The 12,235-nt window shown below is 44.7% G+C and overlaps 3 protein-coding genes across 4 annotated transcripts in view; 2 read left to right on the top strand and 1 right to left on the bottom strand.

Annotated features, from left to right (window-relative positions):
* The window catches only part of LOC126109584 (uncharacterized), a 239,864-nt gene that overhangs the window by 57,671 nt on the left and 169,958 nt on the right, over positions 1–12,235 (bottom strand). The gene's annotated exons all lie outside the window — the stretch shown is intronic.
* LOC126109576 (uncharacterized) overlaps positions 1–12,235 on the top strand; it is a 558,983-nt gene that overhangs the window by 522,489 nt on the left and 24,259 nt on the right. The window lies entirely within an intron of this gene.
* LOC126109579 (coiled-coil domain-containing protein 144A-like) overlaps positions 1–12,235 on the top strand; it is a 343,757-nt gene that overhangs the window by 307,353 nt on the left and 24,169 nt on the right. For both annotated transcript variants that reach the window (XM_049914612.1, XM_049914613.1), the window contains exon 6: positions 4,256–4,456. In XM_049914612.1, coding sequence (XP_049770569.1) covers positions 4,256–4,456 — 201 coding nt within the window. The remainder of the gene's footprint in view (positions 1–4,255; positions 4,457–12,235) is intronic.

The following is a 12,235-nucleotide window of genomic DNA, read 5'->3' as shown; positions in this document are numbered from 1 at the left end:
TGAATACTTTACGGTCCGTAATTCAGTTTCACAATGCCAGCACCGTTACTGTTTGTTTTAAATAAAAGTTTGTATCTCCAGAAGTATGGAGGTTATTGATTTGAAAATTTAACACTATGGTTGTGTTATCAATAGAATTTGGTATACAAAGTATGAAATAGATTAATATTTAATAGTACTACTTAGATTCGTAGAGGGTATGAGGAATGTATTGCATGCAGCTTTAGTCAAGGACATGGCTCGCACGGCCCAGTAGCCAGAGTGTGTGAGGAACAAAATCTGCTCTCCTCATGGCTCCATGCCAAGCTACGCTTTCAATGCAAGATAACTCATAATACAAGGGAGGATTGAAAAGTTTCGGAATCACCACAAGAGTTCAGCACTATTACAACACATATCACATATATTCATTGGACTGTTGCCTGTAAACACGTGCCACATCAGTACTTTTGGGGAAAAAACTGTTGTGGTAATGTGGCTCTGTTGTTGTTCCTGCAAAGTAATTTGCGAAGAGTAAAAAATTGAGATTCGAGCAGTTATTAAGTACTTTGTACAGAAAGGTATGAAAGCAAAGGCATTGATGCCGATTTCCAGAATACACTGGAGGACTCTGCTTCTTCATATACAACAGTTGCCAAGTGGACAAATGAATTTACATTCGGTCAGGAGTGCTTAGATGATCCGCGCAATGGTCAGCCGAGACGTCATTACTCCAGAAATAATTGCAAAAGCACACAAATTGGTCACAGAGGATTCAAAGCGTGTGAAATTGCTCACGCTTGCCAGATGTCATCTGAAAGGGCATATCGTATTTTAACTGAAGAATTAGAAATGAAAGAATTATCTGCAAGATGGGTGCCGTGACTCTTGACGCTGGATCAAAAACGCACGAGAATGGACATATCAGAACAATGTTTGGCCTGTTTTAAGAGAAACGAACAGGATTTTTTCACCGGTTTGTGACCACAGATGAAACTTGGGTGCACTACTATACCTCAGAGACAAAAACAGCAGTCAAAGCAGTGGAAACGTGCCGATTCTCCGCCACTCCTTCCGGTCGTGGCATTAGTGTTCTAGGAAGCAAAAGGGATCCTGTTTGTACTTGTAGATTATCTCCCCACTGGGCAAAAAGTTACTGAAGAATACTATGCTAACATCCTGGACAAATTGCAACAAAAAGACCGAGGAGGAAAGTTAGCAAGGAAGAAAGTGATCTTCCCTCAAGACAATGCGCATCCGCACACATGTACCATCACCATGGCAAAATTACACAAACTAAGGCATTAATTGTTGCCACACCTGCCTTATTCACCTGATGTAGCTCCACTGGACTTCCATATCTTACAAAAACTGAAACTTTTTCTTGGTGGATGAAGCTTCACTTTAAATGAAGAATTGATGGCCGGAATTGGCAACTGTTTTGCAGGCCTGTAGGAAACTCATTTTTGAGATGGGATCAAGGCAATGGAACATCGTTGGACCCAGTGCATTAACCTACAAGGAGACTACACTGAAAAATAACAAACATTTCAGTGATGTAAGTACTTTTTTTTTCTATTTCGTTCTGAGAACTTCTCAAACTGCCCTCGTAACTTGCTGTGGTACAATCAGATGGCAATTTCTCGTTGTGCCTACTGATATGCTGTACAGTGCTGTTCACGACACAGTCCATCAACCACAGGTATTGTTGATGAGCAGCGGACATGTTGAGCATTTACAGTAATGCTGCAGGTTAAAGCAATGAACTAAAATTTGTACTGTACTGAAATTGGAATCCTGGGTTTCCTGCTCACTACACAGACATGCTGATGTTATGCCAAAGTTGCCGCTGCTACCAGAGCTGCAGTGAATACTCTTGTAATCTCCCTCCCATATACAAATTCCAGTTCACACCTCAGCCCATTGCTATTCCACTTCTAAACTCGAATCAGTATTGCAGAGGCTCTCCAATATTGGAATAGTGCCTTGGCAGTGAGTGAAATGGGATTAATCCTGCCTGTACATCGTGTAAGTTGATGTTTCTGCCTCAGCCTATATCATTACTGTAGATATAGGTGAGGAACATAAACTGTATGTGATTAATCTTGAGTGCTTGTTATAAAGATAATCTTTACTGAAAATTGATTGTTATGCTAATTATTGCTTTTATAACAATGAAAACAATTAATTTTTGATAATGTAATTGAATAGATAAGATTTACTCGTCAACCGGTGGCAGAACACAGATGGAACACGGCATCTTTCCTTTCCATCCCGTCCGTCAAGTCTTCCCTGACATGCAGTTCTGGGTGATTTTCCCCAAATCTGTGCCTTTTCCTGGACCTCTCCAGTCCTTTTCCTTCGCCTCTCTTCCTTCCCCTTCAGCTCTTCTGCCTAGAGGAGCAGCCTCTGCCTCTGAAAGCTTGCCTAGCAACCTAATTATTGCTTTTGTATCGTACAAAGTGCTATCTGTTGGTTATTTTGCACACTTTTTGGTTTCAATAAAACCCTATGTCATTTCAAGCATGTGTAAATTTTTACATCACTACCTATGTTATTTTGCGAAGTATTGAATTTTCAAGTGTTAAGACTTTTGGCTAACCCTGTATTATTAATAATTAATGTGTACTGCTCTTCTGAGTCGGCACCAATTCACGGGAGAAATCGTGTACAAAATAATAGAAACGTGTCACTGAACAATTATTACTGTCAGTCGTGACTAATGCGTGTGGCCAGTGGTTGAAAATACTGCTACAGTTGTAAGAGTCTTTTATTTAACACACGACCAGTTTTGAGCTATTAATATGCCCATCTTCAGTTGTCGTACTGGAAACGGTAAGAGACTAAAAATAATTTTTACACTCGGAAAACGCACAAAGAAAACAAAAAATCCATAAATTTAAAAACTGGCGGTCGGGCTAGGTGCCGTGAAACGTAAGTCGGTGCCAAAGTGACGTCTGGCAGCACTACGGAAGACTGCCCGGGTAAAGAAATGTGTAAATAATACCGGAACACTTACGCTCGGTACTGTGACCCCGAGGGCCGTGTCGGACGAGTAGAAGACGTGGTGTGCTTCCGACGGGCGCAGGTAATACGTTACATAAATTTTATGTCACAGCTTCCACTCAGTTTTACTACAGTTCTGTGCTGCCTCGGTCAACATCTTTCTTTACCGTGCGTAATGCACTGTTAACATTTTTTGTGTAATGTTTTTTAATGTAAATCACCAATTCAGATTGCGAATGGCCGGGCTAGTGGTCTCGCGTTCTTCTTCCCGTCAATAGATGGCAGTACCTCTGCCACTCTGGTTTACCAGTTTGCTTCCTCCTTCGTGCCTGCTCTACTCCGAGCTCTGCACTCGTTGGTAGCACACCGCACCTTGTACTTGCCACTGTGGCTCTCGGAGTCACTGCACCGAGTGTAAGTGTTCTGGTATTCTGTGCATATTTCTTTACCCGGGCAGTCTTCCGTAGTACTGTCTTGTGTCACTTTGGCATTGACTTAGGTTTCACAGCACCTGGCCCAACCAACAATTTATAAATGTTTCCAAATTTATGGATTTTTATGTTTGCTGCTTGTAAAAATTACCTCCTATAACTTCCTATTTTCAGTAAGACACCTGAAGACGGGCGTATAAGAGCCCGAAAGTGGTCGTGTGTTAAATAAAACGACCTTGCAACTGTGGCAGTATTTTCAGCCTCTGGTATAATTCTCAGTTGTGGATGTTCCTCCGACAGGATTGATTGTAGTGCGTGTGGATTAAGTTTTGAGAACAAGAGTCGGTAATATTTAGTATCGATATATTTTAGGTCGGCACCGTAGCTGGCGAGCTTTTAAAATTACCGTAGTTTTACAGGATTGTGCTACCTGACCACGAAATTGTTCCACTTGACCTCCTGTAGGCATTACCGGAAACGTGCAGTGGTGTTACAGTAAACAACTAGAGTTGTGCTTAAGGAAAGTGCATCACACTGTGAATTGCTTTAAGACAGTTGTGCATATACTGTCAAGTGGTTCAGCATGTCCTCACAAAATATCACGGTGAGATCTCGTGATAAGCTGACTACAGTGCCGTCACCCTCAGGTGCAATAATATTGTTTGACTAATACTACTGATAAGGTTGTCGATTGACTTTTGTGGGCAGTGACAGCTGTCCTTATACCAGGGATGTTGCAGCTGTGTCAGATATTTAGCACGGTAGCTGGAAAGAAAGCAAATCAATTTGTAATTATATACTTGAATTTTTTGCAATGTAAATGTTCTGTCCATTTTCAGCACGCATTATCAGATTCAGCAGACATAGAAGTTGTAAGAGAATGGGCAAAGCTTCAAGTTACGAGACAGACTAGTGATATAGTCTGCCGTTCACTGAAGGAAATCATTTCGGCTGGTAGCTCACTTCGTTGCGACAGAGACTTTCTCCGTGTTGTTCTACTTGATGCTGAAAAGAAACTTAATGCACTTGATGAAAGATATGTAAGTATTAGCTTTTGTCCTACATACACATTACATATGTAAGCTGAAATAATATACCATTGGACATATGCAGTGCATAGTTCTAGTAAGTAACTACTAAAGCACTGAGTGGTCTGTATTTCCAAATACTTACTTCTATTCTTTCAAAGTGTTGTTGTTGTTGTTGTTGCCGCAGTCTTCAGTCCAGAGACTAGTTTGATGCAGCTCTCCATACTGCTCTATCCTACGCAACCGTCGTCATCTCTGAGTAACTACTGCAACCTACATCCTTCTGCGATTTTTACCCTCCATGCTTCCCTCCAATACTAAATTAGTGATCCTGTGATGCCTCAGAAGGTGTCCTACCAACCGATCCCTTCTTCTAGTCAGGTTGTGCCACAAATTTCTCTTCTCCCCAATTCTATTCAGTACCTCCTCATTAGTTACGTGATATACCCACCTAATCTTGAGCATTCTTCTGTAGCACCACATTTCGTAGGCTTCTATTCTCTTTTTGTCTAAACTATTTATTGTCCATGTTTCACCTCCGTACATGGCTACACTCCATACGAATATTTTCAGGAAAAAAGACTTCCTGACACTTAAATCTGTACTGATGTTAACAAATTTCTCTTCTTCAGAAACACTTCCCTTGCCATTGCCAGTCTACATTTTATATCCTCTCTATTTTGACCATTGTCAGTTATTTTGCTCCGCAAATAGCAAAACTCATCTACCACTTAGTGTCAAGTTTCCTAGTCTAATTCCCTCAGCATCACCTGATTTTATTCGACTAAACTCCATTATCCTTGTTTCGCTTTTGTTGACGTTAATCTTAAATCATCCTTTCAAGACACTGTCCATTCCGTTCAGCTGCTCTTCCAGGTCCTTTGCTGTCTCTGACAGAATTACGTCATCTGTGAACCTTAAAGTTTTTATATCTTCTCCATGGATTTTAATACCTTCTCCGAATTTTTCTTTTGTTTCCTTTACTGCTTGCTCAATATACAGATTGAATAACATTGGGGATAGGTTACAACCCTGTCTCACTCCCTTCCCAACCACTACTCCCCTTTCATGCCCTTAGACTCTTATAACTGCCATCTGGTTTCTGCACAAATTGTAAAAGCCTTTTGCTCCCTGTATTTTACCACGGCCACCTTCAGGATTTGAATGAGTATTCCAGTCAACATTGTCAAAAGCTTTCTCTAAGTGTAAAAATGCTAGAAATGTAGGTTTGCCTTTCCTTAACTTATCTTCCGAGATAAGTCGTAGGGTCAGTATTGCCCCCCCCCCCCCCCCCCCCTCTCTCTCTCTCTCTCTCTCCCTCCCTCTCTCTTCATCCACTGTGCTGCTACCTCTGGTTGTTACGGGAGGTGGAGGGTAAAGTGTTGTCGCTCCGTCAACAGTGTTGCCATTCTTATTACTCCAGTTACACTGCTTATGAAATCTAGAAGAAATCAAAGGTGAGAGTCTATTTGCACCAGTGCCGATACTTTTGAATTTATTCACCATTCCTGCTGAATAGACGGCAAATGTTAGATTTGGGATGATGTCGTGCACTTGAGTAATCCAGTGCCTGTAAATATTGAAATATTCAACTTTTTAGCTTCTTGTGATTCCTTGTAAGGTCTACTGTATCATTACTCCTTTCAATACTTATTCCCATGTTAGCCATAATGGGGGGAATTGAGTATGGTTTGTAATAGACAGCATTTAACTAACTCACAAACACCTGTATATTTTATACTGTGTATTTTTCATGTAGATTTTACAAAATACTGCTCCATTTTCTCAAACAGAGATTTGTACCTCTCACAACTGTTTGTCCCAACCAGAGAAGGGACTGTCTAAAAAAGTAACAGAAAAATCATGGAAATTTGCTTTTTATTTTGCAGTACTGATTCTGACATATCAATGATTATACTGGTTGTTACATAAAACTGCAGTTGTTCTGTAATAAGTACATGCTGATTCTTAGAAGTCTTTGGAATGACCTTTTCACAAAATTCCTATCATGTACTAAGCAACATCACATCTTTAAATAGTGATCAGATATTAAAATACATTTACAGCAGTCTTCAAAAGTTACAGAAATCAGATAAGCTACACACAGTCCCCACAGCCTCAATGTGATCAGAGAATGGAAACGTGGTCCAAGTAGTCTGTGTTCTTATCATCTGTGAAACTGACTAAGTTCAACCGTGGGTGATTTTAAAGCACCTGTAATACATTCAAAAATGGTGACGTTGGTTTATCTGTCAATTCTCTACAAGCTCTTGCAAATACATATACTTCCTAATCCAAGATACTTACCTGCTATAAACTTCCAGCTTCATTTCACATTCTGATATATCACTGGTACATGTGGACAGGTAGGCATCATATTTCTGTGTGTTTGTGGCACAGACAATACAATAGTGTACGTGATTAGGTCCCTTAGCTGACAAAACTGGGAAGCTGTCACATCATAGTATAGGCACAACTGTTGTGGCATGACCAAAGATGTTGAGTCTGATCTGTGGGTGACCAATGATATTAGGTAAGCTATTAGTGCAATATTCACTGACATATATTTGTTATTCTCACTTGTGCTATCTTATTAAAAGTAGACGATCGAAACTCTTACATCATAAGACATGCTGCATGTAATATTAGAAACTACAGTACAAAGTCCATCTACAGAAAATTATGTTGGGCTTCTTAATGAGGTGTGCCAGTCAGTGTAGAAAATGAAATAATACTGATGTAGTAACAAATGGTATGACCCGCCAGGTTAGCAGAGAGTGCTAATGCGCTGCTTCCTGGGCTCAGGTAGACGCACCAGCCCCAGATCGAATCTGCCCAACGGATTAACGATGAGGGCTGGTGTGCCAGCGAGCCTGGATGTGGTTTTTAGGAGGTTTTCCACATCCCTCTAGGTGTAAACCAGACTGGTCCCCACGACCCACCTCAGTCAAGACACGCAGACATTTGAAACGTGTTTGCACTCATTCATGATTTACACTAGATGCAGACAGCTGGGGTACACTGATTGTGTCCTGGGGGGGTGGGGGGAGGGTTACGGGGTGGCGGCAGGAAGAGCCTCCGGCCAAATCAGATAGTCAGCACTCCAACTCTGTGAAAGGTGCGGGACAAGGTGCAAGCAATACTAAGTAACAAATGGTACATTAGAACCAGTTACAAATTTTATATACCATAGCCAGTACAGTTATTTCAACAATATATGACAGTACCGATGTTGGATTCTACAGGTGTTGTCTGAGGGAGGGGGACCTACTTTAGATTGCCTGTATGAGGAATCTAAATTACTGTAAAAGTCAATGCAGAAAGAAAGTATTAGCTACTGTTTTGTGGAAGATAGCCTCATTTACAGCTTATATTTGAAAGTCTTGTAGTACCAGCTGATTCATAGCTCTTACATGATGTCATGTTACATGTACAAATGTAACATTCATTGTCTAAAAATATGCCGGGCATAGACGTGGGGCATATTAGTCACACTAAAAGCTAAAATCTCCATTGGTAAATTATTAACAGGAGGATCATATTTTCCTCAAAACTGTAGCTACTACTTCCATTTCGCATAAAGTTGTTGTTATAAGCTTTAATCGCCAATAATTGCGTGGATATTCAAACACACTCAGTTGGAAACAATAGCTGGTTACATGACAACAACTCAGTATCTCTCATTCGACTACCGTGCCGTGCCGTGACACGCGGCCAGCGCCGTTCGTAGCTAGGTGGCGCTCCCACGCTCAGCCGAGTTGCGGAGCGCCTCTATCACCATTTGCGCGTGCTGTCGTGGCGGCACTGTTAAATGTCGTGGCACTGTCACAACACTTTTCTCCCCTTGAAAAAAAAAACACTCACTTCCTTGGAGACATGGACAGTGAGGAGACATCCGTGGCCTCTTGTGAGGCCCCGAGAACATCCCACGGAGAGACACGAGAGTATGGTCGAAAATGTCCAGGACGGAAGCTCGTCCGTGGAACGTGCCTCCTGGACGAGATGATGGGTGAAAACTCCAGAGCAGCATCCGTAGGTGTCGTGGACCTGGGGGTGTGCTCCAGCGAGATGGGTCCCGGAGAAGGCGGCGTATTCTGAAGCGGTAGAGACGTCGGCTGCATAAACACGTACGGTAGATCGGCAGCAGCTACAGGACTGGCTTCTCGGGCTGGTGGAGGCGAAGGAAGGGGCGGTGGAACCGGCGTGGCCACCACTCGTGGGCGCATCTGGTCGTAATGGCGAACAACCGTGCCGTCGTCCGTACATATTTCACAAAGCCGGTGGCCGCGAAGAGCCTTGACCACCCCTGGAATCCATTTAGGGCGAGATCCGTACCCTCGTGCCCACACGTCGGCACCCACCGAGTATTTTCCCGCACTAGGGGACACAGCACAAGGCCTGACAGGGTGAAGCAGGTGCAGTAGAGTGCGCGGTTGGCGGCCGTGCAACAGTTCAGCAGAGGCGTGAAGCGATAAGAACTCAGAAATTGCAGCAGAGCGTCATCTGTGGAAAAATCACTAAGGAATTTTTTCATCTGGCTTTTGAAAGTGTGGACAAGGCGCTCGACCTCCTCATTCGATTGCGGATGGAAGGGCGGTGCTGTAACATGACGAATCCCTTGTCCAGTACAAAAATCACGGAAGGTCTGCGAAGAGAACTGAGGGCCATTGTCCGTGACGATCGTGGATGCAATAGTTTGAGAACATCTTTGCGAAGAGAGGCTAGCACCATGACCCGTGGAGATGCGCCATCCGTGGCCAGAACACCACCACCATCACGAACAGATGAAGGTGCAAGGCATGGTAGTTGCGAAGGGGATCCGATGCCCGGCCTTTGGTCCTGTCCAGCCAACACCGTTGAACAAAACCGATCACCTGACGCAGGACCGGGTCCGGCGCAGTACCTGACGTGACCTGCGAACCTGTAAGTGGAAAACCCTCGACCGCACGACGTTCTTCCTCATCAATGTGGAAACAGAGTAGTTCATCACGATCGAAAACCGGGTCGGGGCCCATCGGCAATCACGACAATGCATCAGCGTTGGTGTGCTAGGCCGTGGGGCGATAGTGAATCTCATAGTGAAAACGAGAAAAGTATAAGGCCCAACGTTGCAGGCGGTGAGCTGCCTTATCCGGAAGAGACGCCGATGGGCTGAACAGAGAGACCAGTGGCTTGTGGTTGGTGATGAGGTGAAACTTAGAACCATAAAAAAAAAAGCGCTGAACTTTTATAGAGCATAATGATAGCGAGCGCCTCCTTTTCGATTTGAGAGTAACGCCGTTGCGCATCGTTGAGGGTCTTGGAAGCATAGGTGATGGGTCGTTCCGACCCATCCTCATACCGATGGGCGAGAACAGCCCGTAGGCCATACTGTGATGCGTCAGTCGCCAGAACCAAGTGCTGACACGGACAGAATGTGGCAAGACAAGGCGCCGACTGCAAATGAGCCTTCAGGCTGACAAAAGCCTGCTCACACTCGTCGGACCAACAGAAAGGGACGTTTTTGCGTAACAGCTGATCAGAGGATGAGCTACCGCCGCTGCGGATGGATTGAATTTGTGATAATAAGCAATCTTGCCTAGAAACGCCTGAAGTTCTTTGACCGTAGACGGCTGGAGTAGAGGGTTAATGGCCGCAACGTGCTGACGTAGAAGACGTATACCCTCACGGGACAAGTGGAAACCAAGATACACAATGGAGGGTTGGAAGAACTGTGACTTGTCCAGATTGCACTTCAACCCAGCCGAATGCAAAACCCGAAACAGTGAACGCAAATTGCGAAGGTTCTCCTCAGTGAAGGCCCCCGTGACAACAATGTCATCCAGATAGTTGATGCAGCCGGGAACGGAAGCCGTGAGCTGTTCCAAAAACCGCTGAAAAATGGCCGGCACGCTAACGACGCCAAATGGTAATCGCTGGTACTGATACAACCCACAAGGAGTGTTGATGACGAGAAATTCCTTGGAAGAAGCATCCAACGGCAACTGATGGTACGCCTCCGATAAGTCAAGTTTGGAAAAGAGCTGGCCCCCAGTGAGGTTGGTAAATAACTCCTCAGGACGGGGAAGAGGATAAGTGTCAGTGAGGCTCTGAGCGTTGACAGTGGCTTTAAAATCGCCACACAATCGCAGACTCCCGTTGGGTTTAGAAACCACCACGATTGGCGATGCCCATTCGCTGGAGGTAACAGGAAGGAGAATCCCTGAAGCTGTTAACCTGTCTATCCCAACCTCGACAGGTGCACGCAACGCCACCGGAATAGGGTGTGCCCGGAAAAAATTAGGGCGAGCTGTAGGTTTAAGAGTAATGTGGGCTTCAAAATCCTTGGCACGACCCAGACCAGCAGAGAACACGGACGGAAATTCAGAACACAATCCATCCAGCTGTTGATACGGAATATCCTCAGAGATGAGGTGCTCATCATCATCAACGGAGAACCCGAACAACTGGAAAGAATCATAACCGAACAGGTTTTCAGTGCCCGCATGATCCACCACATAAAACGTGAGGGGCCTAACAACAGACTTGTAGGCAGTGGAAGCATCGAACTGGCCAACGATAGGAATTTTCTGTTTATTATAAGTTCTCAGATTTCGCGTAACTGGAGACAAGGGAGGGGAGCCCAACTCCAAATACGTGCGAGAATTAATGAGAGTTACTGCAGAGCCAGTGTCCACTTGCATGCGAATGTCTTTATCCAGAACACGAACAGTAACAAACAACTTATTTGTTTGAGAAAGCACACAGTTAACATCCGTGTCCGATGCCTCGTCCTCGTCGACAGGAACTTTAGGGGACCGACATACAGAAGCAATGTGGCCTTTTTTCCTACACGAATTACATGTGGCCCAACGTTTCGGACACGTGGCCCCGTCATGCTGTGCGAAACAACGTGGACGAGAAGGAAGTGCGGAACGAACCTGTTTCTGCGGTTGCTGTTTTTGCTGCGAGCGTCGCGGCCCAACGCGACGTTGTTTAGGTGAGTGAACCGCCGCCACATCTTCGTTCCCCTGTGAAACAGGCAAATTGTCCGTGTCGAAAGTTGACTGTACAGACGTTCAATCCCGTCTCCAGCCATCCTGATTTAGGTTTTCCGTGATTTCCCTAAATCGTTCCAGGCAAATGCTGGGATGGTTCCTTTGAAAGGGCACGGCCGATTTCCTTCCCAATCCTTCCCTAACCCGAGCTTGCGCTCCGTCTCTAATGACCCCGTTGTCGACGGGACGTTAAACACTACCCACCACCACCTTGACTGTACAGCGCCTCCGTCACACCACACGTCTATTTGCGCGCCAGCAGTGTGAGACACTTCAAAGGATTGAGCGATGCTTAGAACTTCAGACAATGACAGGTTTGGCAGTTGTAGGGCACGTTGTCTAACTTCTTTATCAGGAGCAAGCCCTAGAATAGCATCCCTAACCATTGAATCAGCATAAGACTCGTGTTGAGTGTCCGTGACAAACTGACTCAGACCGTGTAGTTCCGCCACCCGAGCCCGGTAAGATTGATTGGGCTGTTTACGACCCCGGTAGAACGCCACGCGGGCGGCAACGATGTGGGTGTTTCTGCGGTAATAGTTAGACAATAAGTCACACATTTCTTGGAGGGACAGAGAGGCAGGTTCCCGCAGAGGGGCTAACTGAGATAGCAGCTGATAGATCCGTGGGGAAATCCAAGATAGAAATAACGAATTAAACATAGGAGTGTCGACAACGCCGAAAGCCGAGAAGTGTTGCCGCAAACGCTTCTCATAATCCTCCCAGTCTTCAGCGGCCTCGTCGTAAGGAGGGA

Source organism: Schistocerca cancellata, chromosome 12 (genome assembly GCF_023864275.1).
Source record: "Schistocerca cancellata isolate TAMUIC-IGC-003103 chromosome 12, iqSchCanc2.1, whole genome shotgun sequence".
NCBI lineage: Eukaryota > Metazoa > Arthropoda > Insecta > Orthoptera > Acrididae > Schistocerca > Schistocerca cancellata.
Note: the sequence above shows the minus strand (reverse complement) of the source record. Positions and strands in the feature narration are given on the sequence as shown.